We start from the raw sequence: 25,802 nt of genomic DNA on the forward strand, positions 1-25,802 counted from the left end.
GTAGGGATGGAAGGAAGGAAGAAAAGTCCTGGTAATTACGGGGAACATTTACACTCCCCTTGCACTGGGGCTCTTACTAGCTTCCACAAAAAACGCTAGCCAAACCTGGAGAGCTTTATAAAGCCCCCAGCACTGTAACATTACAGCGTCCGTCTCCCAACTCAGGGTCCAACTGGATGAGAAGGTGACTTTAAGTAGAATTCTTCACGGGGATGTCACTTCCAACATTCATTAGCTGAACCAGGAGCTTTAAATAGGCGCGTCTTATTTTCAAGAACACTGCACACCCACGCACGTGGGTAGTCATAAATAGCCTCGGGGATATTAGAAAAGGTCAATTTTACCTAAGTGGTTCAATTCCCCCTGTTCTCTGAAGTACAGTCCATCCTTTCTAGTCTTTGGACCAGAGTCTGACCATAAAGTGCTCTTGGACTACTTAGAGCACAAACGATGTGGGTCCAACCGGCTTCCGGGACAAAGGTCAAGGCTGCCGGCCAGGGAGGAATCTTTCCGCCAGGCATGGGCACACACCGCGCAGAGGTCGCTCGCCGTGCCCTCTCACCCAGATTCCTGGCGGGCCCCGCGCCGCCAGCGGGCTCCGGCCACCGAACGCGAATCCCGGGTCCCTCTCAGCGTGACCCTTCGCTACCCCCCCACCCCCCCACCCCCCGAGAGGTGGAGTTGTCTGAACTCAGGGCTCGAGGGAAACGAAGCCTTTTCGTGGACCACCCCTCGGGACCCATTACGCCCCAGGAGATCATCAAACACCCCCCCCCCCCACTTGCCCAAGGTCGTACGGACGCGGCGCCTCAGGCGTCCAGAACGGCGCGCCCGCAACTCCTCCCCCCTCTCCTCTTCCCCTTCCGCCCCCTTTTCTGTGCAATCCTCTCCCCTCCCTCGGCACCGACAGCAACGCCGGTGGGTGGGGTGAAGGCGGGGCCAGACGGGTCAAGCGCCCCGCGCCGAGGGCGACCCTAGCAGTGTCAGCGCCGCGGACTGAGTTATCGTTTGAGTAGCCGGACTGAGAATCAACATGGCTGCGGTGTTTAGGCGTAGCTGCAGGGTGAGAGAGAGCAAGGGTCGGTGGGCTTGGGAAATGGAGGTTGTGGTGTTTGGAAGGGGTGGGAGGGAGGGAAGCCTGGGAGGAAAATAGGTGCCTTCCCGGGATGGGGGGGAGGAGGGACTCCCTCGGACTAATATAGGCGCTGGTCACTTTCAGAATGTCCTTTTTCTTTTTCTTTTTCTTTTTTTTTTTTCCCCCCCTTCCTCTGGCCGGGGGAACTTTCCAAATATTTACCCCAGGAATCTCACCCTGTCAGTACGTGAACCTGTCTCTGAACTGGGCGGGGATCTCAAAAAGAGCAAAGGCCTTGTTTTTGCAGTATATTTTTGAGAAAACTCTATGGCTTGCTATCTAGCCCAAGAAGAAATCATAAAAGTAAATTTCATCGTGCGTTTGATAATGCTAGAAAGTGTAGATTTCAGACATTCTTGTCTTGGGCGGCTGCAGAGTCACCGGGAAAAGGAAAACGAAGCAGCCTCTTCTTGGGATACTTAATATGTTTAATACTCTTTGGTTTTGGACTGTGGAAGAGAGCGCTTCTGTTCCGTACATTACAAAGTAAAAAGAAGAACCTACCGCAGAATTTTGCTCGAAGCTTGTCTCTTCTCGTGTTGTGGCTCACAGATTCTAATTTGTCTCAGTAGATGCTCTATACCTTAAATATTATTGATATACTAACACAAAACTGCAATTTAAATGTCATTTATAATTGAGTTAAGGTTGTAATTGCCGCAGGTTCTGGGAAATACTTGTGGAATGTAGAGTTAAACCATCCTAAATCCAGTCTACAGCTTCTATATTCTGTGTCCACTGACGCCCCTCTCTAAATGGCTAACATTATATGTAATTAGCAGATAGATGGGGATTGTTCCCTGGCTGTAGCTACTTTTGTATTTTGTTTTATATAACATTTTCCTGAAAAATAATATGTAAACTTTTTATAAATTATTTTAAATCCACTAATAATTCCCTATTTAAAGTCTTGCAGACTATTTTACCTGTTTTGTAAGTTTTGATTTTTGTGCACTGATACCTAAACACACATTTAGAAGAGCCGATTTGATTTGGTCTGATTTTTGTGGGATGGCGTTTTTCTTTATTCAGTGTAATAACCAATTAGGAGACTTAAATTGAAAGAGCAGTATAGCAGGGTGGTTGGTGGTATGGATTCTCTATAGTAAATGTTAGAATCCTGGTTCCATTTGAACTTTCTGAGTCTCAATTTCTTCATATGCAAAATAGGAATAAAAGTAGTGCCTTAATCCTAGGCTTGACTTGGAGATTCAGTGAATTAATACGTGGAATGTGACTGTAAACAAGTATAGGTTTGGTCTATGATGACTGAACAGTAAGGATTAGAGAAACCATGTTTTATACCAAAGTAAATTTTTTTTTTTAATTTCAATATAGCATTTTTATTACAGTGAAAAATCATTTATGTCCTAATTACTATTTAACAGAATATTTAAGCATGTTTTATATGTACATATCAAGGACCAAACTAGAATCTTTCACATTCTATAGAAAAGCACTAGCCCTCAAGATCCAAGCAGGAAGCTTTCAGAATATGACCTGAGCTTCGAAGAAAAATGCCCTTTCCTCACCCCAATGCCAAAATTATAAAGTGTTATTTTGAAAGAGCTATTTAAAATATTTGACAATCTTGGGGCACCTAGATGGCTCAGTGGGTTAAGCCTCTGCCTTTGGCTCAGGTCATGATCTCAGGGTCCTGGGATTGAGGCCTGCATTGGGCTCTCTGCTCAGCAGGGACCCTGATTCCCTCTCTCTCTCTGCCTACCTCTTTGCCTACTTGTGATCTCTCTCTCTGTCAAATAAATAAATAAAATCTTTTTATAAAATAAATACTAAAAAAAATACTTGACAGTCTTTATTGTCACTTCAAATGTAGGTGATTCTCTGTATAAGCTGAAGTTGTCACCTACAAAATGGACAGTTTCTTTTTACAGTTTTCAAGAAACATGAGCAACATATGTATACTCATGTTTCAAACATAAGTATATTGTTCAGTTTCTCTTTTCTTTGGAATATTAGAATTGCATAGGGGTATTTCCATCAAATCCTTTGAAGTGTAAACTATGTTTTGCTGTCCTCAAACATTTTCAGGAAGGAGTTACGGTATGGTTTCCATTAACTTTAATAAATGCAAATGGTTATTTTTGTGTACATTAAATTGTCATGAGTATAAAAATGGACTGCAAAGGAACAATATATATATATCTGATACTTTTTTATACATTTTTTAAAAGAAATGGTATATTGCAGATATTAAGAAATGTAGCATAGCAATAGTTTAGAACAGGGTTGGCAAACGTTTTTGTAAAGGGACAGTAAATATTTTCAGGTTTGTGGACCGCATGATTTCTGATAACTGTACAACTCTGCTGGAAAAGCAGTAATAGACAATATGTTGTTCTAATAAAATTTTATTTACAAATCCAGTGGCTGCCATAGTGTGCTGACCACTGCCTTAGAATATTCTAAGAATGCCTATAGACAAGAGCAGAAAATATAGAATATAGTTTTAGGCTAATTTGTTTTGTTGAATAAAGTGAGGTATCTTAGAAAATGGAATCCTCCAAGGGGATGATTCCCAGAGGCATACCTCTGAGGCTCACCGGACAGAGTATCAAAGTTGATAGACTGGGGAACTCTTGAACACAGTACTATTCCGTCCTATTTTTGTCCCCACCCCAACTTCTCAATCACAAATAACCTAAAGCTTGTGAGATTTCCAGGATAGCAGTCCTATGTCTGCTAATACCCCTGAATATTGTTTGCCTCTGAGATACTCCACTTGAGTAGTACAAATACCGCTGATCAGTGTTATTTTCATTGTTCTTAAAAATATTTCTTTTGGGGGCGCCTGGGTGGCTCAGTGGGTTAAGCCGCTGCCTTCAGCTCAGGTCATGATCTCAGGGACCTGGGATCGAGTCCCGCATCGGGCTCTCTGCTCAGCAGGGAGCCTGCTTCCCTCTCTCTCTCTGCCTGCCTCTCCATCTACTTGTGATTTCTCTCTGTCAAATAAATAAATAAAATCTTAAAAAAAAAAATATTTCTTTTGTAGTAAGTGTTCACACATCTAATACTTGGCTTATTTGTTTAATGAAGGCCTTTAAGTAATGACTTAAAAAACTGTGCTCTTGGGGCGCCTGGGTGGCTCAGTGGATTAAGCCGCTGCCTTCGGCTCAGGTCATGATCTCAGTGTCCTAGGATCGAGCCCCGCATCGGGCTCCCTGCTCAGCGGGGAGCCTGCTTCCCCTTCTCTCTCTGCCTAGCTCTCTGCCTACTTGTGATCTCTCTCTGTCAAATAAATAAATAAAATCTTTAAAAAAAAAAAAAAAAAACTATGCTCTTGAGTATAGTCAAACAAGTAGCTGTACTCACTTGTAATTGCCAGTATTCTCTTATTTGATGTTTAATTTTAATAAAATTATCTTTTACAGGTCCTAAAAAGTGTTTCTCGTTTTGACTGGAGATCACAACATACAAAAGCTGCCCTACAGCATGAACCAAAATTGGGATTTAATTTTGGTATGTTTTGTTCCGTCTTTTGACTTTAAACATACTTGTTATATATGTGCATTTTTTATTGCATTGTATATGTATTTGTCTGGAATATACTTGTAAATCATCTTAGTATTGTCTGTCAATAAATAGAACCAATTACCATCCACAGATTTCCAGTCACACCCATGCTTCCTGACCTCTTTTTTTTTTTTTTTCCAGCATAATATTCTGTGTAGAGACCTGTGTTAGCAGACATAATATCTGTGCCCTTTTCCTAAGTATGTAACCCTAAAATAACAAATTTACTGATAGGTATAGTCTTCAAGTTAGAAATTCGAATGCAAAAGATGTGTTTTGAACACTTAGATACATAGTGCTAGGAACCTGCTAAGAAGCCAAAGCCTATTTTGACCCTAATATATCTGAACTGCAGTTTTGTTGCTAATGGATAGGATTTAAAGTCCTGGGATGAGAGAGTCATGTGGTTTGGGAAGGAAAAGGCATAAGATCTCCCTTTCCCTTTGCTCTCTATTTTAGTATATGTGCTGCTGAAGCAAGCAAACCCGTTGCTCTCTAAAATGCAGATCCTGAAAAAAAATTGAAATAATAATCCCTATTTTTAGCATCCATCACCTCCTAAAGTGCTTCTTGCTTTAAAATTATTACCTTTTTTTTAGTTAAAAATCCATTTTCTCTGGTTTCTTGGTCTCAGAAAATAATTACAAGGCAGCTCAGATAATTAACTCATACCCGATACAAATGACAAGTTCAGAGCTCACCAGGGTTTCATTTTTGGTTTTCATTTTATGTTTTAAGATTGTTAGCTTCTTTACAGTTTTTGAAAGAGAATTAAATGGGAAATTTCAGGCCATGTGAGGATAGCAGCTTGGGGCATTGGATTTTCTCTTACTGTGTTATTAACATAGGTATCATTGCTATTTTGTTTCAGTTTGTCACTTACAAATTCATATTTAGTAGTAAGAAACCAGCTGGAGAGGACGCCTGGATGGCTCAGTGGGTTAAGCCGCTGCCTTCAGCTCAGGTCATGATCTCAGGGTCCTGGGATTGAGTCCCGAGTTGGGCTCTCTGCTCAGCGGAGAGCCTGCTTCCCTCTCTCTCTCAGCCTGCCTCTTTGTCTACTTGTGATCTCTCTATGTCAAATAAATAAATAAAATCTTAAAAAAAAAAAAAAACCAGCTGGAGAAATCTGATGGTTTGTTGAGTAACAGGATGGGATAGATACAGGTGTTGAGGAGTGAGATCATTAAACTTAAGGACCAGGGATAACATCTGTGGGCAGTTGTATCTGGCTCTTTCTAAAGTGGAGATAATATCTACCACATGGGATTTATCTGAAGGTTAATGTACTACATATGTAAATCCGTAGTACACAGTGACCAGATTTGAGTAGGTTCTCAATAAATAATAGAAACTAGGTGCCTGTCTTCCCTGTCCTTTACTCAACCACAACCTTGGTATCTGATGGTTCCAGTATTAGAAGTAATTGTGATACAGAGAACAGTGACTGAAACTCTGAAGTATATTTTTACTGCTAATTCATGGTAAGACTGTGAGGCTATCATGTCCTCATTCTGAGCTTTTGTTTCCTTATCTATAAAATGAGAGATTTGATTTTAGGCTATTTGATCCAACACCAAAGTTTTTATGTCTTTTACATTTTATTTCTCATATCCCTATACAAAATGATTATTATAGTCTTGAATATGCTGGCTCATTCTTATCTCTTTGTTTTTGTTCTTATTGTTCTTACCTGAAATACCCTATATCTCTTAAATTTTACCTATCCTTTGATATTTGACACAACCACATTAAAACCCTATGATAGTGTGGATTTAAAAAAATCCAAATGATCAGCTCCTGTCCTTAGTCCAACCACCACATTCATTTCATTAGTTTTATAACAACAGAATCTCATTTTTTGCAGTTGAATTCAAGTTCTATCTTACTGTTAACTTTTGAGAAACCCTCCCACCACTTTTACCAGTTGCTTTGTGCTAATTTATAACCTTAAATTATCTGAATTTAAAGGAAGAGTGAAATTGTAGTATTAGTAGTCTTTTTAAAAATTTTTTTTTCCTTTTTTTTTAAAAATTTTATTTATTTGAAAGAGAGAGAGCATGAGCGGGGTGAGGGACAGAGAGAGAAGAAACTCCCTCGACCTAGCAGGGAGCTCCATGCAGGGCTTCATGCAGGGCTCGATTCCAGCACTCCCAGATTATGACCTGAGCTGAAGGCGGATGTTTAACTTACTGAGCCACCCAGGCATCCCACATATTGGTATTCTTATATGATACAAGTTATATGGAACTTATATATAACTTATATAACTGATATAACTTATATGGAACAGGTTTTTTTGGTTTATGGTCACCGAGCATGTCTTATCTCCCTGGTTGGACTGATTCTTGAGATCAGGGAGTATCTTATATTTAGTTTCATCTCAGGATTACTAAACATTTGATAAATCTGCTTAGGAACTAATAACAAGTGAAAACAATTTTTTTTTTTAATTCTCACCAATTAGAAGAGAAAAACAAATTTATGTCTGTTACTCATTTGTAAAAAATAGAAATCTTACCTACGTCCTTTGGTACTTGTATTGACATAGATTTATTTATATTATATAGTGAAATCTTTCTAGTACAAAAAGTGTGTTGTGGTCTTTGTGGTTTATTTGTGGACTTTTCTGGTTAATCAAGAGTTAAAGACTTCATTATAAATTTTCACATACTGAGTTCATAGGACTTTTTCTTCAGCTCATTATCTTGTTTTAATATTTTTTTAAATGATTTACTCTTAGAGCTCACTGAACAGCAAAAAGAGTTTCAAGCTACTGCTCGTAAATTTGCCAGGGAAGAAATAATCCCAGTTGCTGCAGAATACGATAAAAGTGGAGAGGTAGGTATATGCATTTTAAGGAGAAAAAAGTTGTTTACATTTTTCTTAAGATTATATAATTGAACTATGTAGATTTTTAATATAATTGTTTTTTTTAAAGGTCTTTTTTACCTTTTTCTTTCCTTTTAGTACCCTGTCCCCTTAATTAAAAGAGCATGGGAACTTGGCTTAATGAATACACACATTCCAGAGAGTTATGGTAAGTTTTCTTCACATTTTTAATCCTTATAATGCATATGAACAGGGAAAATGGTAAAACTCTACTCATTCTTTCAAATATTAACTGCCATTTATCTTAAGTCATTTATGATAAATGGCTTTCTACCTTTATCTTTGTTCAGACTTCAGTATTTGCCTGTTTTGAGAAACCTTGTATTCACACTTCAAGGCATTTTTCCTTTATAACTCACTTCAACCTTAATTTCATCCTAGACTCTGATAATTTCTCTTTAGAGTTAGTCAGTTTGTTGCATTTTGGTGTTATCTTTGATTTTACATTTTGTTCAGACTTTTTTCTATGAGATAGTCATTCCTTCAGGTGAAAGAGTCAAAGTTTTAGCACAGTTGAATAAAACTTTTACAAAATCAAGTTGAAACAGGAATGCAGGTCCAGATTACAAATAGAAAATTTTTTGAAATATTTAAAACTATTTTGGAGAAGTCTAATTTGTTACTGTGCTAACTAGAACAATTTTTTAGTTTCTTGGTAATTAAAATAGTTCACCTTTATTTCTAATAAGATCTACTATATATTATAATGGGTCTTAAAAAATATTTTGATTCTACAGGAGGTCTTGGACTTGGAATTTTTGATGCTTGTTTAATTACTGAAGAATTGGCTTATGGATGCACAGGGGTTCAGACTGCTATTGAAGCAAATTCTTTGGGGGTAAGTTTCTTAGAAAATTAATTGCCTAAGTGAAACCGTACTGCTAGGTTAGGTTAGTTGGCCAACATAATTTTCTTTAAAAGGAATACAGGAGGGGCACCTGGGTGGCTCAGTCGGTTAAAGCCTCTGCCTTCAGATCAGGTCATGATCCCAGGGTCCTGGGATGGAGCCCCGCATCAGGCTCTCTGCTCAGTGGGGAACCTGCTTCCCCCTCTGTCTTCTGCCTGCTTTTCTGCCTACTTGTGATCAAATAAATAAAATCTTAAAAAAAAAAAAAAAAGGAATAAAGGAGGGGCACCTGGATGGATCAGTTGGGCTCTGGTCATGATCCCAGAGTCCTGGGATCCAGCCAGGCATCACATCAGGCTCCCTGCTCTCCTCTGCATATGCACTCTTTCTGTCAAATAAATAAAATCTTCTAAAAATAAGTGAATAAAAGGAACACAAGATTGTGCAGTGAAGCCTAGAGTTATTACTGCATAAGTTGATCATTCTGTTCCTGTTGTCCCCAGTAATTGGAGTCCTAGCTGTCCTTGTAGGGAAACTGTTTGCTTTGGCTGCTCTGTCAGTGGCAATTCTTAGGTAAGGACAGGGCCAAAGACTAGCATTCCGGAGAGAAGGATCAGGAAGGCTTGCTGCCACTGCTGGCAGTGCTGAATTTAATGAGCAGTTCTTAAGATGTCTGATCATATGTAACACGTTATTAATCCTAAATTAAATTCTTTGTGTATATTACTACAGTGGATTTTTACGTATTACCAACAAGCCCAATATAACTTAATTTTTGAAAATACTAGATTCACAGATTTATTTCCTCTTTGTTTTAACTCTCTTAAAGGAAGAATAAAGGCTAGCCAGTTCTTTGGACTTATCCCTTGGGAGAAATTAGTACTCTCGTTTTGAATTATAGTATCTCTGAATTTACATACCTAATAAAATATCTTGCTTTTTTCAATGTCACATTTCTTTGGTAGCAAATGCCTCTTCTTATTGCTGGAAATGACCAACAACAAAAGAAGTATTTGGGGAGGCTCACTGAGGCGCCACTGATGTGTGTGAGTATGTGCAGCTGCTGCTTGGGAACAAGGGTGCTATTTCTACTTTCCAGTACATATGTGTACACTGGAATGTAACACATGAAGACAAACGTTAGCAACACATTTAGGTATAATGGTGTTTCTAGGGTACAAGACAAGTGTCATAATCTCCTAGCTTATTGTCAAGAAAGAAATACTTGATGTTTAATGGAGCACTCTGCAGTTAAGGACCTGAGTGAGTGTGTCAGGAAGTTCAGACTGAATGTATGACAGTAGGTGTTTGAACTAATAGTCTTTTGAACTAAGAAGAAATTAACGTGACTGAAAAGCTATTCTATTTGTTGAGCAAGTGGCTTGGAAAGAATATAGATTTTATTTAATTCCCTGAGCACTACTCAACAAATATTTAAATTGGATTTTTAAAAGATAGTTATAGGGGCCCCCACCTGGCTCATTCAGTGGAACAGGTGACTCTTGATCACAGGATCATGAGTTCAAGCCCCACACTGTGCGTGAAGCCTACTTAAAAAAAAAAAAAAGATATTTATTCATATATACACACACACACACTGAGGACCTATTCTGAAAGTGTTTTTACATAAGGATTTTGAATTTTGTTTATAGGCTGAACAGATTTCAATTTAGGGTGTGATTGTGATACCAAAATATAGTAAATTGTTAACAGTTTTGAACTAATTGTGAAAATAGGTCTGAAAGACTAGAAAGTTAAGAATCAAGGTTTCTCTTTTCAGGTACCTTAGTTTTAGGCAAACTGCTTAATAAAAACATTTATACAGATTTTTTAATTAATTGGTAACTCTTAAATCAGAGTTTAATAGGATAGTTCTCAATATTGTCTAAAATTGACACATTTAGATTGTTTTTCTGTATCCTATATAATACTAGAAATAAGCTAAAAAAATTTTAGCATGGAGTTGCTTAGGAGAACCTTCATTAATGCACTGATAAGAATATTTATAATTATTGTTTATAAATACGTATTTCTAAGATAAAAGTGTTTAAAAATAGTTCAAGTATTTTAAATATTTTTTGGCTGTTTTGTGTGTTACCAGTACTTCAGTATATATAAAAATAAATTTACTGTAGTCCCTGTGTTATTCTAACTTCTGAATTAATAAAGGTTTACTATACATTTTTCCCCTGCTAGTGCATAATGGCAGTAAATGTACCCAGAATATGAAATCAAGGGTGAAAATGAAAATAGTCAATTCCCTTACATGCATAGAATTTACATGTTATGGGACTCTGCTACTTTGGAATTACAAACTCTGGGTAACCCTGCATTTATCTCAATATCATTTGCATTTGTTATTCTGCGTGGAATACACATTTCTTCTTCATCCCCAAAGAATACCTTTTCCTTTTTGAGACTTGATGTGAGCATCACCTTTGGAAAGCTTTTCCTGACACCCTAAAGCTAAACTAGTTTCACAAGATCATTGTGTATGACTGTGGTACTTAGATATGTAATTACAATATAGTTAGTATTCATCTCCACTATTGTGGAAATCTTGAAGACCAGTCTTTTATCTTTAGTTTTTCCATCTCCTGATTCATAACCTGGTACATAGTAGATACTAAAGAAACATTTGAATAATGATTACATGTGAATGAATTAACTTGACGTTATCTAACATTTTGATTTATATGGTTTATTGATATCCTATATCTGGTTTTAAGTTATATATTAATGTTGCTACATTTGAGCAGTTTATTTGATTCTCTGAGAATATTTTATTTTTAGGTATTTAAAAATATTTAAAATACTGGCTTCAAAAATAAAATACACTACTGGTTCTAAACATTCATAATTTAATAATTAAATTTAAATTATTTTTATCGCTTCTATATATTTAAGGCTTACTGTGTAACAGAACCTGTAGCTGGCTCTGATGTAGCTGGTATAAAAACCAAAGCAGAAAGGAAAGGAGATGAATATATTATTAATGGTCAGAAGATGTGGATAACCAATGGAGGAAAAGCTAATTGGTATGTTGTTTAAGACACCTCTATATATTGCTTGTTAATTACTTCATATAAGAACCTTCTCTCTCTCCTTTATTTTAAAGTACCACAATTAAGGTAAGTTTTAGGGGTGCCTGGGGTGGGTCAGTGGGTTAAGCACCTGCCTCTGGCTCAGGTTGTGATCCCAGGGTCCTGGTATCCAGCTGTGGCACCCTGCTTAGTGGGGAGCCTGCTGCTCCCTCTCCTGCTCTCCCTGCTTATGCACTCACTCACGGTCTCTCTCTCTCTCTCTGTCAAATAAATAAATAAAATATTTAGAAAAAGTAAGTTTTATTCATGGAACTGGAATGTCCATAAAAGATCATAAATAGTTCAGTTATTTTTAAAAACTATTTTTAAGCCCTGAATTATTTCTTCAACCTCACTCTTCAGAAGTGCAATTTGCAAAAGAAAATAAAACAAAAACACCTGCTCTGGTTGAATGTGAATCCATCTACGTGGCTTAATATCTCCACTGGCTATACTAGCATCTCCTTGGAACTATTCTCTGAAGACTGTGGAAAAAGGAAAGCCATTGGTATAGTACACTTCTCTGATTCTGAACAACAGGCGAAGACAATCTTAAAACTCAAATTATCTTTTAGGAAAGACGGAATGTTACTTTAGTAAAATCTAAAGGTCAAAGTGTATAGGTCTAAAAACAATGACGTGAATTTCAACAAAGGATTATAAAATCACCTGCATAAGTAAAAACATTGACAAACCTATTTATACCATTATTTGTGGAAAAAAGATGACAGTAAAATGGATACCTGTAGATTCAGTAGGAATCAACACTGTGATGTCTAAGAAGGTAATGTAATTTCTGGCTGAAATGATAGAAATACATCACAAATGAGGGAAAAAGTGGTAATAGTTCTGTATGATACATTTTAAGACTTGCATTGACAAAATGGAATAAGTTAAGAAGCAAGTAAGTATCCCTCATTAGGAAGAGTCTAGGAAACATGTCCCGTGAAGAGTAAAGGAATTAAGTTAGTTTAGAAGAATTATGAAAGTTTTGGAATAACATCACACAGAATAAAGAGCAGTGTTGTACATTTGCTTCAGGAAGCCAGTGGAATTAATGGGTCAAAGTTAGAAAAATGGGGCGTCTGGGTGGCTCTGTTGTTAAGCATCTCTCTTCCGCGCAGGTCATGATCCTAGGCTTCTGGGATTGAGACCTGCATCAGGCCCCCTGCTCGGCAGGAAGCCTGCTTCTCCCCCTCTAACTCCCCCTGCTTGTGTTCCCTCTCTCGCTATGTCTCTCTCTGTCAAATAAATAAATAAAAATCTTAAGAAATAAAGTTAGAAAACTGTAGACATAAAAACAAGCTTTCCAACAACAGTGCTATCCAATGTTGTTGAGTTGTCATGGGAAATGTTTTTACCCATCACTGCAAGTATATAGATAAAGACTTCCTAGGATAAGGGGTCGCTGGTGATTGGAATAATGAACTAAATGGGCTGTTCCTACTTGTCTGCAAAAATTCTGATTCAGTATATGTGTGTGCTCTGTAGCGCAGTTCTCTAGCAGGTAAAGCATTATTCCTGGGAATGAGCCTACCAGGAAATCATTTATTTATTTATTTAAAGATTTTATTTATTTATTTATTTGACAGGCAGAGATTACAAGTAGGCAGAGAGGCAGGCAGAGAGAGAGAGGAGGAAGCAGGCTCCCCGCTGAGCAGAGAGCCCGATGCGCAGCTCGATGCGCTGCTCGATGCGCTGCTCGATCCCAGGACTTTGGGACCATGACCTTAGCCAAAGGCAGAGGCTTTAACCCACTGAGCCACCCAGGCGCCCCAAGGAAATTATTTATTTTAAACAGTACCTATCAACCCCTTTATCACTGTCCAGTATTAAGGAGGGCTGAATGATTATCTTTAAGTAAGTCATCATGATAACAGAAAGTAATAGAAAAATGAAGGAACTATTAAAATTTAACAAGTTAGGGACGCCTGGGTGGCTCAGTTGGTTGAGCAGCTGCCTTTGGCTCAGGTCATGATCCTAGGGTCCTGGGATCGAGTCCCACATCGAGCTCCTTGCTCAGCAAGGGAGCCTGCTTCTCCCTCTGCCTCTGCCTGACTCTTTGTCTGCCTGTGCTCTCTCGCTCTCTCTCCCTCTATCTCTGGCAAATAAATAAATAAAAATCTTTAAAAAAAAAAAATAAAAAAAAATAAAATTTAACAAGTTAAAATAAATCTAACAGTGCAATTAGAAGTTTTCATAATTTGGGACGCCTGGGTTGCTCAGTCGGTTAAGCCACTGCTTTTGGCTCAGGTCATGATCCCAGGGTCCTGGGATTGAGCCCCGCATCAGGCTCTTTGCTCGGCAGGGAGCCTGCTTCTCTCTCCGCCTCTGTCTGCCACTCTGCCTGCTTGTGTACATGTGCTCTTGCTCTCTCTCTCTCTCACAAATAAATAAAATCTAAAAAAGTTTTCATAATTTTAAGAATTCGTTAGGTATAATTCTCGTGTAGTAAATTAGGTAATATAAGAAACTAGAAGATAATTTTTACTATTTTTTACTACTATCAAGTAAAAATTGTAAAAACCCACTGAGTCACCCAGGTGTCCCTGTTTAAGGAATTTTTTAAAAATTCTCCTATGTCGGGCCATTTAAAACACAGGTTACATTTAGATGTTTTTACATACCTCATGTTTCACTTTAAAATCAATTCTGGGAGGAGCACCTGGGTGGCTCCGTGGGTTAAGCATCTGCCTTTGGCTCAGGTCATGATCACAGGGTCCTGGGATCAAGCCCCGCATTAGGCTCTCTGCTCAGCGGGGAGCCTGCTTACCCCTTTCTCTGCCTGCTTCTCTACCTACTTGTGATCTCTGTCAAATAAAAAAATAAAATCTTTAAAAATTTTTTTTAAAAATCAATTCTGAGAAAAATTCTGGAGGGAAAACCTGGTAAATATTCATAATAATTCAGCTATAACAAAAACAGTGATTTTGCTGCAAAAAGAAGACAGTAGGCAGAATACAGGTGTCTTTATTTCATATATTACTCCTTTCGCAGGCAGCCCTATTTGTTGTCCTTTTCCAAATAGCTTGTCCCTTAAAGAGTCATACTAGTTTTGGGAAGGGAAAAATGCCATTTCCAATATGATACATACTTTTCTTTTTATATTGTATAATTTTTATATGAGGAATTTTTACTAAGAACTCAGACTACTAAAAAAAAAGTTAAATACCATATTAAGTAGGAAGTAGACCTGGGTTAAAACACTAGCTCTGCTACATTGTAAGTATGTGACTTGGGCAAGTTTTTGACCTCTCTGATTCTTCATTTCTTAATCTGTAAAATGGGAGAATAATAATTGGGATTGTTGGGAGGACTAAATGAGATAGCTATCACCATGTGTTGTCTGTTGATGTCACTATATTGTCATCATATCCACATTATATATGTAATAGGTATTTCTTACTGGCTCGTTCTGATCCGGATCCAAAGACTCCTGCTAATAGAGCCTTTACTGGATTCATTGTGGAAGCAGATACCCCAGGAGTGCAGATTGGGAGAAAGGTAAAGTGTGTATATATCAGTGATTAAGGCCTCAAATACTATTTTAACTATAAATTTCAGAATTACTCTTTTAGCTTTCTTTATTGAAAACATTTTCTTTGTACTAAGTTGCAATAAAAATAAAGCTTCCTCCCCTTCTTTTTCTTTTAAGTTTTTAATTCCAGTTAACATATAGTGTTTCAGGTGTACAGGATTCATAGTGATTCAACACATCCATACATCACCCCTGTGCTCATCAAGATAGGTTTGCTCTGTAACCCCCATCACGTATTTAACCCATCCCTTAAAAGTTATGTTTTGATATTACCAGGTGAAATAGTCTATATATTATAGCTGAAGATTTTAAGTTGAGAATAATCCTTTTGATTCATGATTTGGAAAACTGGTTGTTCCTGGTGCCAGTCTTTAACAGCTCTGAGGTATAATGAAGCAGAAATGCAGCTGCCACTTATGTGGCCTGCCCAATAACAGAGTTTTAGGTTTCAGAAGATTTTCCCACTCTTTGCCCTTCCTCACAGTAGCCTTTTTGGTAGGATAACTAGCATTATGCCCACTGTCGTGATTAAAACAATACCCCAGGGGCGCCTGGGTGGCTCAGTGGTTAAGCCGCTGCCTTCGGCTCGGGTCATGATCTCAGGGTCCTGGGCTCATGACCTCGGGCTCTCTGCTCAGCAGGGAGCCTGCTTCCTCCTCTCTCTCTGCCTGCCTCTCTGCCTGCTTGTGATCTCTCTCTGTCAAATAAATAAATAAAATCTTTTTTAAAAAATAAAAAAATAAAACAATACCCCAGATCGTATAACACCAGTAAGAGAAAATTCTGTGCCTGAGGAAAATATGGGAATGGTAAAGATCCTTGGATGTGGGAAGGCCAGAAATTTTGTTTAAATAAGAAAAGATACTGTAACATATTTGAGAACTGTTGAAATTTGGGTGTGTGGAGATAATTTAGCACTAATATTTAAAGTAGACCAAAGAGAAAATTTTAAAATTTAACAAATCAAAGAAGGAAGAAATGAAGTATTTAAAATCATTTTAGTGAGAGCAAAGATTATAACTTTGAGACTAGGAAGAGGAGACTTAATTTTACAACTTTAAAACTCTTCTCTGCAAAATGAATTTGTAAAAAAGAAAACCTAATGATGACCAAATGATGTCTATATTGAAGGGAAAGGAGAAATTTTGGAAGTTTATTAATAGTTACCAAAGGTTATGTAATCCTGTTTTATTAAAAGCCATCAGAATCGTTCTGTTGTACTCAAGCCTCTTGAAAATTGAAGCATTTACTAGAATACGGAAGAGGGGCAACTTCTCTTTGAGGCCACAGAATATTAAAGGTGGAAAAATATACACATTATTTCAGTCTGTTCACTGAATGTTGAAAATGAGATCCAAGTAAATGATTTACACACTTAAAGGCAGAGTTGAGATCACTACTACAGTATCCTAGGAACTTGCCCAATGTGGCTTCTTTTTTTTTTTTTTTTTTTAAACATTTTATTTATTTATTTGTTTGTTTGTTTGTTTGTTTGTTTAACAGAGAGAGATGGAGATCATAAGTAGTCAGAGAGGCAGGCAGAGAGAGAAGGGGAAGCAGGCTTCCTGCCAGAGCAGAGAACCCAATGCGGGGCTTGATCTCAGGACCCTGAGATCATGATCTGAGCTGAAGGCAGAGGCTTAACCCACTGAGCCACTCAGGCACCCCTGCAATGTGGCTTCTAACCCTGTTTTTCTATATTCTCTTTTAAGAGTAGATATTAAAGGTAGACTGTACTTCACCAGTGTAATTATAGTGAGGTTGTTGTGTATAACAAAGTATAAGTTATAAGAATGGATGTGTTTCTTCCAAGTAAATGGTTTGTTTTTATTTATGTTCTATTTGTGTTTTCTTTTTAAGGATGGTTGCAAGAAAACTTAAGGCCAAATTTATGGCCATTTCTAGAAAGTGCAAAGGACCTAACAACTTACACTGTTTTTAGTACTAAACCCAGTCTCTTTTTTCCCAATTTTCTCACTTAAAATATATCTCTAATTCAGTAAATATTTATTATTGAGTTCATCCTATATACTAGGCACCATTCTGTTATTGGGGATACCATATGGATCAATACAGACAAAAATCCCTGCCTTTGGGGAGCTCACTTTCTAGTGAGAAAAACAGATAATTATATTATATATATTTAAACCTCCTTAAATCTTTTTTTGAAATATATGGTCATTTTATAGATTTGTGATATTTAATGTTTTTAAAAATGCTTTGTGTTTTATATTTCATCTGGCTTGAGAGGAGAACAGGAAGCATTTTGGTTTTAAATGTTTTAGTGTTTGGAGGTGCCTGGGTAGCTCAGTCAGTTGAGCATCAGAGTCTTGGTTTCAGCTCAGGTCATGATGTCAGAGTCCTAGGATTGAGCCCCACCACCTCCGTACTCAGAGGGGAATCTGCTTGGGATTCTTTCTCTCCCTCTTCGTCTACCCCTTCCCCCACCCTTGCTCACAGGAGGACAGGCTCTCTCTCTTTTTTTAAAAATAAACCTTTTTTAAAAAATGTTCTAGGGGCACCTGGGTAGTTCAGTGGGTTAAAGCCTCTGCCTTCTGCTCAGGTCATCATCCCAGGGTCCTGGGATCGAACCCCACATCAGGCTCGTTGCTCAGCAGGGATCCTGCTTCTTCCTCCTCTCTTTCTGTCTGCCTCTCCGCTACTTGTGATCTCTGTCAAATAAATAAATAAAAAGATTTTTAAAAATGTTCTAGTGTTTGGAGTGAGTCTGGGAAACAGGCTAGAGTGAACCATTTTTGTAAACAGTGTTTTCTCATTATGTTGAGTGAAGGTCTGAGTTATTGATTTATAAAAGACCAAGACAAAAAGACCAAAAAAAGAAATGTTGGTTTCTTTCTTGGTAAAACTATATATCTGGTTGTTACCATTTCTTCAAGCCTAGAAGCAGATTAATACTATTTAGGCAAGCAAGTTAAAGAGTTTATTTACAGCTCTGTGCTCCCATTTTCTTTGCTGCTTACGATGTTGATTAAAAATGAGATTAAAATTTTTTTCCTTAGGGATCAGAGTCACCATATCTGCAACTTCCTCTCAGATAATTCAGCAAATAATGCTACTAGTTACACACACAAAACATAGAAATAAAGCAAATGTGACAAAATGATAATTGGTGAATTGAAATAAAGGGTACGTAGGTATTTGTTACATTACACTTATGGCTTTTCTGTTTGAAAATTTTCAAAATAAAAAGTTGAGGGAATATAGTTACTTTGGCAGTTTATTATAAAATTAAATATGCACTTACCACATACCCAGCACTCCTAGGTATTTATCCAAAAGAAATGAAAACAAATGTTTATAGCAACTTTATGTGATTGCTAAAAACTGGAGTGAGAGGGGAATGTCTATCACTGTTGAATAGATAATGGATATATGGTACATCCCCATAGTGGAATACTACTCAGTAAAAGAAAGAAATTACTGAGCAGCAGCAATATAGGTAGATTTCAAAAGCACTTTGTTAGACACAGAAGGCACTTATTACTTGTTATTATCATTCTACTTCATATGACATTCTGGAAAAAGAAAAATTATATGAACGGAAGTCAGATCAGTCATTGCTTCAGGTTGGGAGTAAAAAGTAAGGGAGTTGACTTAAAAGAAGTACAAGGGAGTTTTGGGGGGTGCTGAAGTATTCTGTATCTTGATTGTGGTAGTGGTTCCATACATACATTTGTCAAAACTGTTAGAGATTTATATGTAAAAAGGGTGAATTTTTCTGTATGTAAATTCCACTTCAGTAAACCTAATTTTAAGAAAGAGTTGACACATTTTTTTGCTAGCTTCATTAAGCTTAATTAACCATCCTGAATCAGAGTATGTTTGTTAAATGCTTTTCCAGACATTGATGGTAAAAAAGATAGCCTTCAAACATAATGAAATTTGCCTTTTTTTTTTTTTAAAGATTCTATTTATTTATTTGACAGAGAGAGATCACAAGTAGGCAGAGAGGCAGGCAGAGAGAGAGAGAGGAGGAAGCAGACTCCCCGCCGAGCAGAGAGCCCAATGCGGGACTTGATCCCAGGACCCTGAGATCATGACCCGAGCCGAATGTACATGTAGATCTTTAGACTATTGGTTGGTTTCAAAGTTTGTAAAACATTGTTTTAAATTAGGGGTTGACAAACTTGTTTTGTAAACTTCCAGTTTATAACTATTTTAGATTTTGAGATCCACAAGATTTCTGTCCCAGACTACTCAGTTCTGTTATTGTAGCAAGAAAGTAACCATGATAATATGTAAACAAATAGATAGTGATTCTAGTCCAATAAAGCTTTTTTTTTTTTTTTTTACAAAATAGGTATAACCCATCATTTGTTAACCCCTGTTTTTAGATAATTGCAGAAAGTCCTAAAACAGGTTAAAGCAAAAATTCATACTAGCTCAAAAAGTGTTCCTTAATATATACTATTTTCCTTATTAGGAATTGAATATGGGTCAGCGATGTTCAGATACAAGAGGAATTGTGTTTGAGGATGTGAGAGTGCCTAAAGAAAATGTTTTAATTGGTGAAGGAGCTGGTTTCAAAATTGCAATGGGAGCTTTTGATAAAACTAGACCTCCAGTAAGTAATATCAGTGACTTGACAATCTTTAGAGGATCTTTTATTACATTGAGTAGTTTTATTTTAACGTGGTCTATTTTGTATGTATTTCTCTTTTATTTATTTTTGTGGTGTGTATTTCCTTTTTAATATCTAATTAAGGTTGGAGAGATACTATAATTTTTCTTTTTTAGAATTCATCAACTGTCTTATTGCCTGTTACAGAAATTACTTTAGCAAATACAGAATTACTGTAGTTACTGCGAAGTTGTTACAGAAAGGCAGTCCATACTCAATCATTCCTGCTGATTGTGCTCATTTCCTGTTCCCTTACTCATTAGGAATAAGTTCCCTAAGAAACTTTCCCTTGTTGAACAGAAAAAATGACTTTCTAGGCTGTGATCTTCTGCCTCATAAATGCTTTATTTAATTCATAAAAAATATAAATTGAAATGCTTGTTCTCTCCCACCCCTTCTTTTGTTGCCTAAGGGTATAGGTCATCTTCTCTTTATATAGTCCTTAACTTAGAATCATAGGCAAATAGTCATTGAACTGTATTTTAAAAACAACAGGAACTTATGCTTTGTAAATGTTAAAATATTAGGTAGCAGCTGGTGCTGTGGGACTAGCACAAAGAGCTTTGGATGAAGCTACCAAATACGCCCTGGAGAGGAAAACTTTTGGAAAGCTGCTTGTAGAGGTAATTTTGATACTGAACTTGCTGTGTTCAAAGCACTCAGATTAAAATCCAGAGTTTTTACAGTGGACTTCTGTCAGCCACACTGGCCCTTTGCTGTTGTCTTTACCTTTCCTCTTTCCCCCCAAATACCACTACCTCATTCGTTTTACTAACGAATCTATCTTCGTCACCCAATGTAAAACAACACCTCCCAACACTCTATATACTAATCCCACTTGGGTTTGTTTCCCCATACTTCTTAACTCCACTCAACATTATATCTTGTATGTGTTTGTTTATTATAAGTCTCTCCTTACTCTCTCATTTGAATGTAAACACCATATGGGCTATGAATTTCTGTTTTGGTAACCTTAAACTCCTAGCATTTAGAATACATTTCCACTATGAACTTCTATTTCTTTTTTTTTTTTTTTTTTTTTTTTTTTTTTTTTTTTTTTTTCAAAATGATTATGTATTTTTTTTTTTAAAGATTTTATTTATTTATTTGACAGAGAGAAATCACAAGTAGATGGATAGGCAGGCAGAGAGAGAGAGAGAGAGAGAGGGAAGCAGGTTCCCCGCCGAGCAGAGAGCCCGATGCGGGACTCGATCCCAGGACCCTGAGATCATGACCCGAGCCGAAGGCAGCGGCTTAACCCACTGAGCCACCCAGGCGCCCCATGAACTTCTATTTCATCCATTCAACAAATAGTAACTGAACACCTACTATATAAAATACTAGTAATCAGATACTTTCTCTGTTCCAAGCACTGTTCTAGGGGTTTTACATGTATTAACTCATTTAATCTTCACATTTCTGTGGAGTGGGTACTCTTGGTCTCATTTATTTTATGTAAAATTTTAGGTTCACCTAATACGTAATGAAACCAAGATTTGAACACAGTCACTTAAAAAGTCTGTCCTTTGGCACATTACATGAGCTATTTCTGGGAATAGAAAAGAAGTTTGACATAGACTCTGTACTTAGGAACCTTTAACTTTTCTATGGAGATACGATACATATCGTAAAACAAATATTAAGAAGTAATATAGAGCTGTATAAGATTAAATCCTGAGTGAAGGCTTATAGACTGGGTTAGAGAAACCAAAAGGCGAAACTGTCATGGATGGGCCAGAGACATTACAGGGATTCTGAGACATTACAGGGATGATGTTTAGAACAGGATTTCTCAAAGCATGGGCTGAAAAGAAACTGAGTGAGACTCACTGGGATTTTTTCATTAACATCTCACAGGAGAAGCATGGGTATCTTATACCAGGTTGCCAAAGTTGTGGTGATATAAGGGCTTCTATTTATTGCCAGTGGGAATATAATTCACTCTTTCTTTTATGAACAACGTTTTGATATTATATATCAAAAGTGGTTATTCTGCACCTGTATTTCACATGTATCTTTCAGGTTTACTCCCATATGTGCAATATGACACGTCTATAGCTTACTCATTTCAGCATTATGTTGAAACTGCCAAATATAGAAACAACCAAAATGTTGATCCACCATACAGTGAATAGTTTACAGCTATAAAAAAAAGGTTAAAGAAGTTCTTTATATATTACTATAGAAAGCACTCAGCTTTATTGATAAGCAAAGCAAAATGAAGAACCATCAACATGGTAGGCCAACATATGTGTAGAAAAGGGAGAGGCTGTAGATGTATTTGCTTATATGTGTTTATAAGATCTCTGAGAAGATGAAAAAATAGCCTGGGTACCTCCAGGAAGGGGAATTAAATGGGGTTGGAGATGGCAGGGATGATAGAAGGAGGGAAGTTTGAACTTCAAACTGGTAGATGTATTACCTATTCAAAAAAAAAAAAAAAAAGTGATAACTAAAACAGAACAACTTGAAAGAATCATTGGCTTAGAAGAATGGGCACAATCAGGCAGAAGGAAATAAGGGAGGATATTCTTGTTCTATGTAGTAATTATTTAAATTGGTTAATAATTGCCTCCTCTTAAGACATATATACCATGCTACTCTCAAGCAACTTGTCACATTCTGGAATAGTGTGATTTTTAGAAACAGCAAATATATGAACTTGCACAGCTCAGGTTTTTGTTTTATGTGACATTTGGTGCATATTAGTCTGTACACAGTCAACTTGTGTGGTTTTTATAACCTCTTAGTCTTCAAAACCCATTTTGGTGTTGCCTATGATACAAAGCATGTTTTTATAATTTTAATATTCTCATTTCTAAATGCCTATAGGCCTTCTTTAATGTGTATTATTTTAAAGCATATGTTCCATTCCATGTTCATTGTAGAATAATTTATGTGATACAGTATGAGCAAATTAAGTAATAAAACTGCTCCATAATCCCATTGTCCAGAGATTATTACAGTGACCATTTTGCTCAGTATTCTTTCTTTCTATGAATATATTTTCTGCAACCATACTGTATATTTGAAATTTTCACTTACCTATACATGGTGAACATATTTCTACCCTATAATAGTTTGGCTATACACCTAATAGAATACTTACTGTCTTTTATTGAAGGTGTTTGTCTTATGTCTCCTCTTTGATTATGAACTTCTTCTAGAGTGGGGATAAGAAGCATTTTTTATTTGTCCTTTTCTTGGGGCTTACTTTCCTCTGTCAGCATCTGATAAAGTATCACATCATTTTTCACTGTGTCTGTAATAATTTTCTTTAAAAAAAAAAATCCCAGCAGGGGCTTCTGGCTAGCTTAGTCAGTAGAGCATGTAACTCCTGAGCTTGCGGTTGTGAGTTCAAGCCCCACGCTAGGTGTAGAGTTTACTTAAAAATACATACATACATTAAAAAGAAAAAAAAAGGTCCCAGCAGATACCCAGGAGGAGAATACGCATAATTTTTATGGTATTTTTGCCAAAAATACATAACTTCATTCCAGCTCAGAGAAAACATCACAAAAACCTGAATTGGGGGACATTCTAAAAAAAAAAACAAACCACTCAGTATTATTCAGAAGTGCCAGGGTCATAAAAGACAAGGAGAAACTGAAGAATCTAACAGTCTGGGGAAAATTAAGAAGAAATAGCAGTTGAATTTCTAGATGGGATCTTTGAACAGAAAAGGACGTTAGTGGAAAACTTGCCCAAATTTAAATAAAGTATATAGTTTAGTAGATAATATAATAGTAATGTTAATATTCTGTTCTTGATCTTTATACTGTGGTTATGTAATATGTTAACATTAGAGGAAGAAGAGTATGATTTTTTAAGTCTAAAATTAGTTTTAAAGTTAAAGTTTTAGGAGAAAAACTTTTAAATAGTTATTATCCTTAAACTTTTTTCTTTCTAATTCTAGCACCAAGGAATATCATTTTTGCTGGCTGAAATGGCAATGAAAGTTGAACTAGCTAGATTGAGTTACCAGAGAGCAGCTTGGGAGATTGATTCGGGTCGCCGAAATACCTACTATGCCTCTATAGCAAAGGCATTTGCTGCAGATATTGCAAATCAGTTAGCTACTGATGCTGTGCAGATTTTTGGAGGCAACGGATTTAATACAGAATATCCTGTAGAAAAACTAATGAGGGATGCTAAGATCTATCAGGTAAGGTTAAAAATGATTTTTGTTGTTTCTTAGGTAAAAGAATATTCACAGATGACAAATTATTTAGGGATTTTATGCCATTAGAAATAATAAATTATCATAGGGGAGCTGGGTACCTCAGTCAGTTAAGTGTCCAACTCTTTATTTCAGCCCAGGTCATGATCTCGGGCTCCTGGGATCAAGCCCCACATTGGGCTCTGCACAGGGTGTGGAGTCTACTTGAGATTCTCTCTCTTCCTCTCTCTTTCTCTCTGCACCCCCCCATGTGCTCTTTCTAAAAAAAATAAATAAAATCTTAAAAAAATAATAAGCTATCATAGATGGCTATAAACCAAAGCTTTAAAAACTAATTAACACAGAAGAATGTTACCTTTAAGTATATGACTGAGAGAGTAGGTTAACAAAGTAAATGGTATAAACATGTAAGTATATGTCTGGATCAACCATCTTGAATCTTAACATCTACCTAATTGTAATCCACCACTTGCTCTCCTAAAAGTATGCATATCATTTAAAATAAACTATTTTATTTTGAATCTTTCTCAACAACTATTGTATCAATTGAAGCCTTATTTGGGAGTAAAACAACTTGGAAGAGATAGTGATAAAGTGTTATTAACCATTTGATAAAGGTTCATCTGAACCATATATAACAAATTGCTGGGGGTAGATGTTTAAACTGGAAGTAAGGACTGGCTACTTAGGAATATCTAAGTTAAAACCAAGTCCTTCCAGCATTTTTTTCTTTAGAAACTCTGTTCCTTAACAGGAGAGAAAATCTGGTGTAAGAGTAAAAATGGAAAATAACTGAAGATGACAACTAGCTAAAAACAGTTCAGAAAAGTTGGATAAATATTTTAGCAACATTAAACTTCAGGTTTCCAAACTTTTTGAAATATTGATATCCTTTGATTTTTAAGGTACTCCCAAAATTTTGGTAAATGACTTTTTATAAGAGAATTATAGTTTCATGGTTTCACAAAATCAGGTTTCAGAATCTCTATGGATTACAGACCCTATATATGGTTTGATTGAATTTGGTATTACAATGGAGCTTATGGTATTGTCCAAAATATTGAGGAAGTTGAAGTATTTATGTACTGAAGATATTTCACCTATGTGTGTTCTTTTTTCTTGCAGATTTATGAAGGTACAGCACAAATTCAAAGACTTATTATAGCCCGTGAACACATTGGCAGGTATAAAAATTAAAGAGAGAGCTATAGAAACATGATTAACTGCTGCGTGATTAGAACACAACCTACTGTTTAAGCTCCAAAGAAGAGAACAAGCTTTAAGATTTTTTCTGCTAAAACTTTAAAATAAGTACTCTTACACTAAACTCATGCAGCTGATTCTAATACTAGTTTTCCACTTTTGTTTAGCTTTATGACTTGCTTTTTCACAAAAAGATTAGGTTTCATTAAAGTTATGTGTTATCTTTAGTACTACTGTACTTGAATTAAATTAACCTAGAAAAGCACATTTGTTTTGTTACGTTAAGCACTTAAAGTAACAGAAGTTCTTTTGATTTCAGTATTTTTCCAATGACATTTTTGAAAAATGGGCTTATAAAAGTATTCAGAATGTTTCAAAATTTACACTGAGAAAGCATTATAGGATTTGGGTACCATCAGATAACTTGATAGTGTCTTTGTAGACTTAATGGTATTGGGGGGAATTCGTTTTGCTACAATTTGGAAAGCATTTGTTTTCAGTTTTGTACAATAATACTCAAAAATTTGATGTTCATAATTCTCTCACCATATAATAACCAGAAGTTATTGAAAACCTGTTTAATTCTAAATCTGCATTTTACTTGCCTTATTTAGAAATATATAAAATCTGCCTTAAAATATTTTTATATGAGTCCTGGTATCTGGGTAGGCTTTGGTCTGTTGTATACAATCTCATTTCATGTGCATACATTATAAAAAGAAATAAAATTTTTGAGTGCCTACTAGTA

General features: G+C 36.5%; 1 protein-coding gene across 1 annotated transcript; it reads left to right on the forward strand.

The window, feature by feature from the left end:
* On the forward strand, positions 1-25,802 carry ACADM (acyl-CoA dehydrogenase medium chain). The gene is made up of 12 exons (XM_082686584.1): positions 1-1,063; positions 4,528-4,615; positions 7,413-7,510; positions 7,640-7,709; positions 8,299-8,399; positions 9,374-9,454; positions 11,316-11,446; positions 14,887-14,995; positions 19,474-19,614; positions 20,199-20,294; positions 23,588-23,836; positions 24,977-25,802. The coding sequence occupies exons 1-12, from the start codon at positions 1,034-1,036 to the stop codon at positions 25,046-25,048; spliced, it is 1,266 nt and encodes a 421-aa protein (XP_082542710.1). The 5' UTR covers positions 1-1,033; the 3' UTR covers positions 25,049-25,802.

This window comes from Mustela nivalis (assembly GCF_964662115.1).
Source record: "Mustela nivalis genome assembly, chromosome: 10".
In the NCBI taxonomy this organism is placed as follows: domain Eukaryota; kingdom Metazoa; phylum Chordata; class Mammalia; order Carnivora; family Mustelidae; genus Mustela; species Mustela nivalis.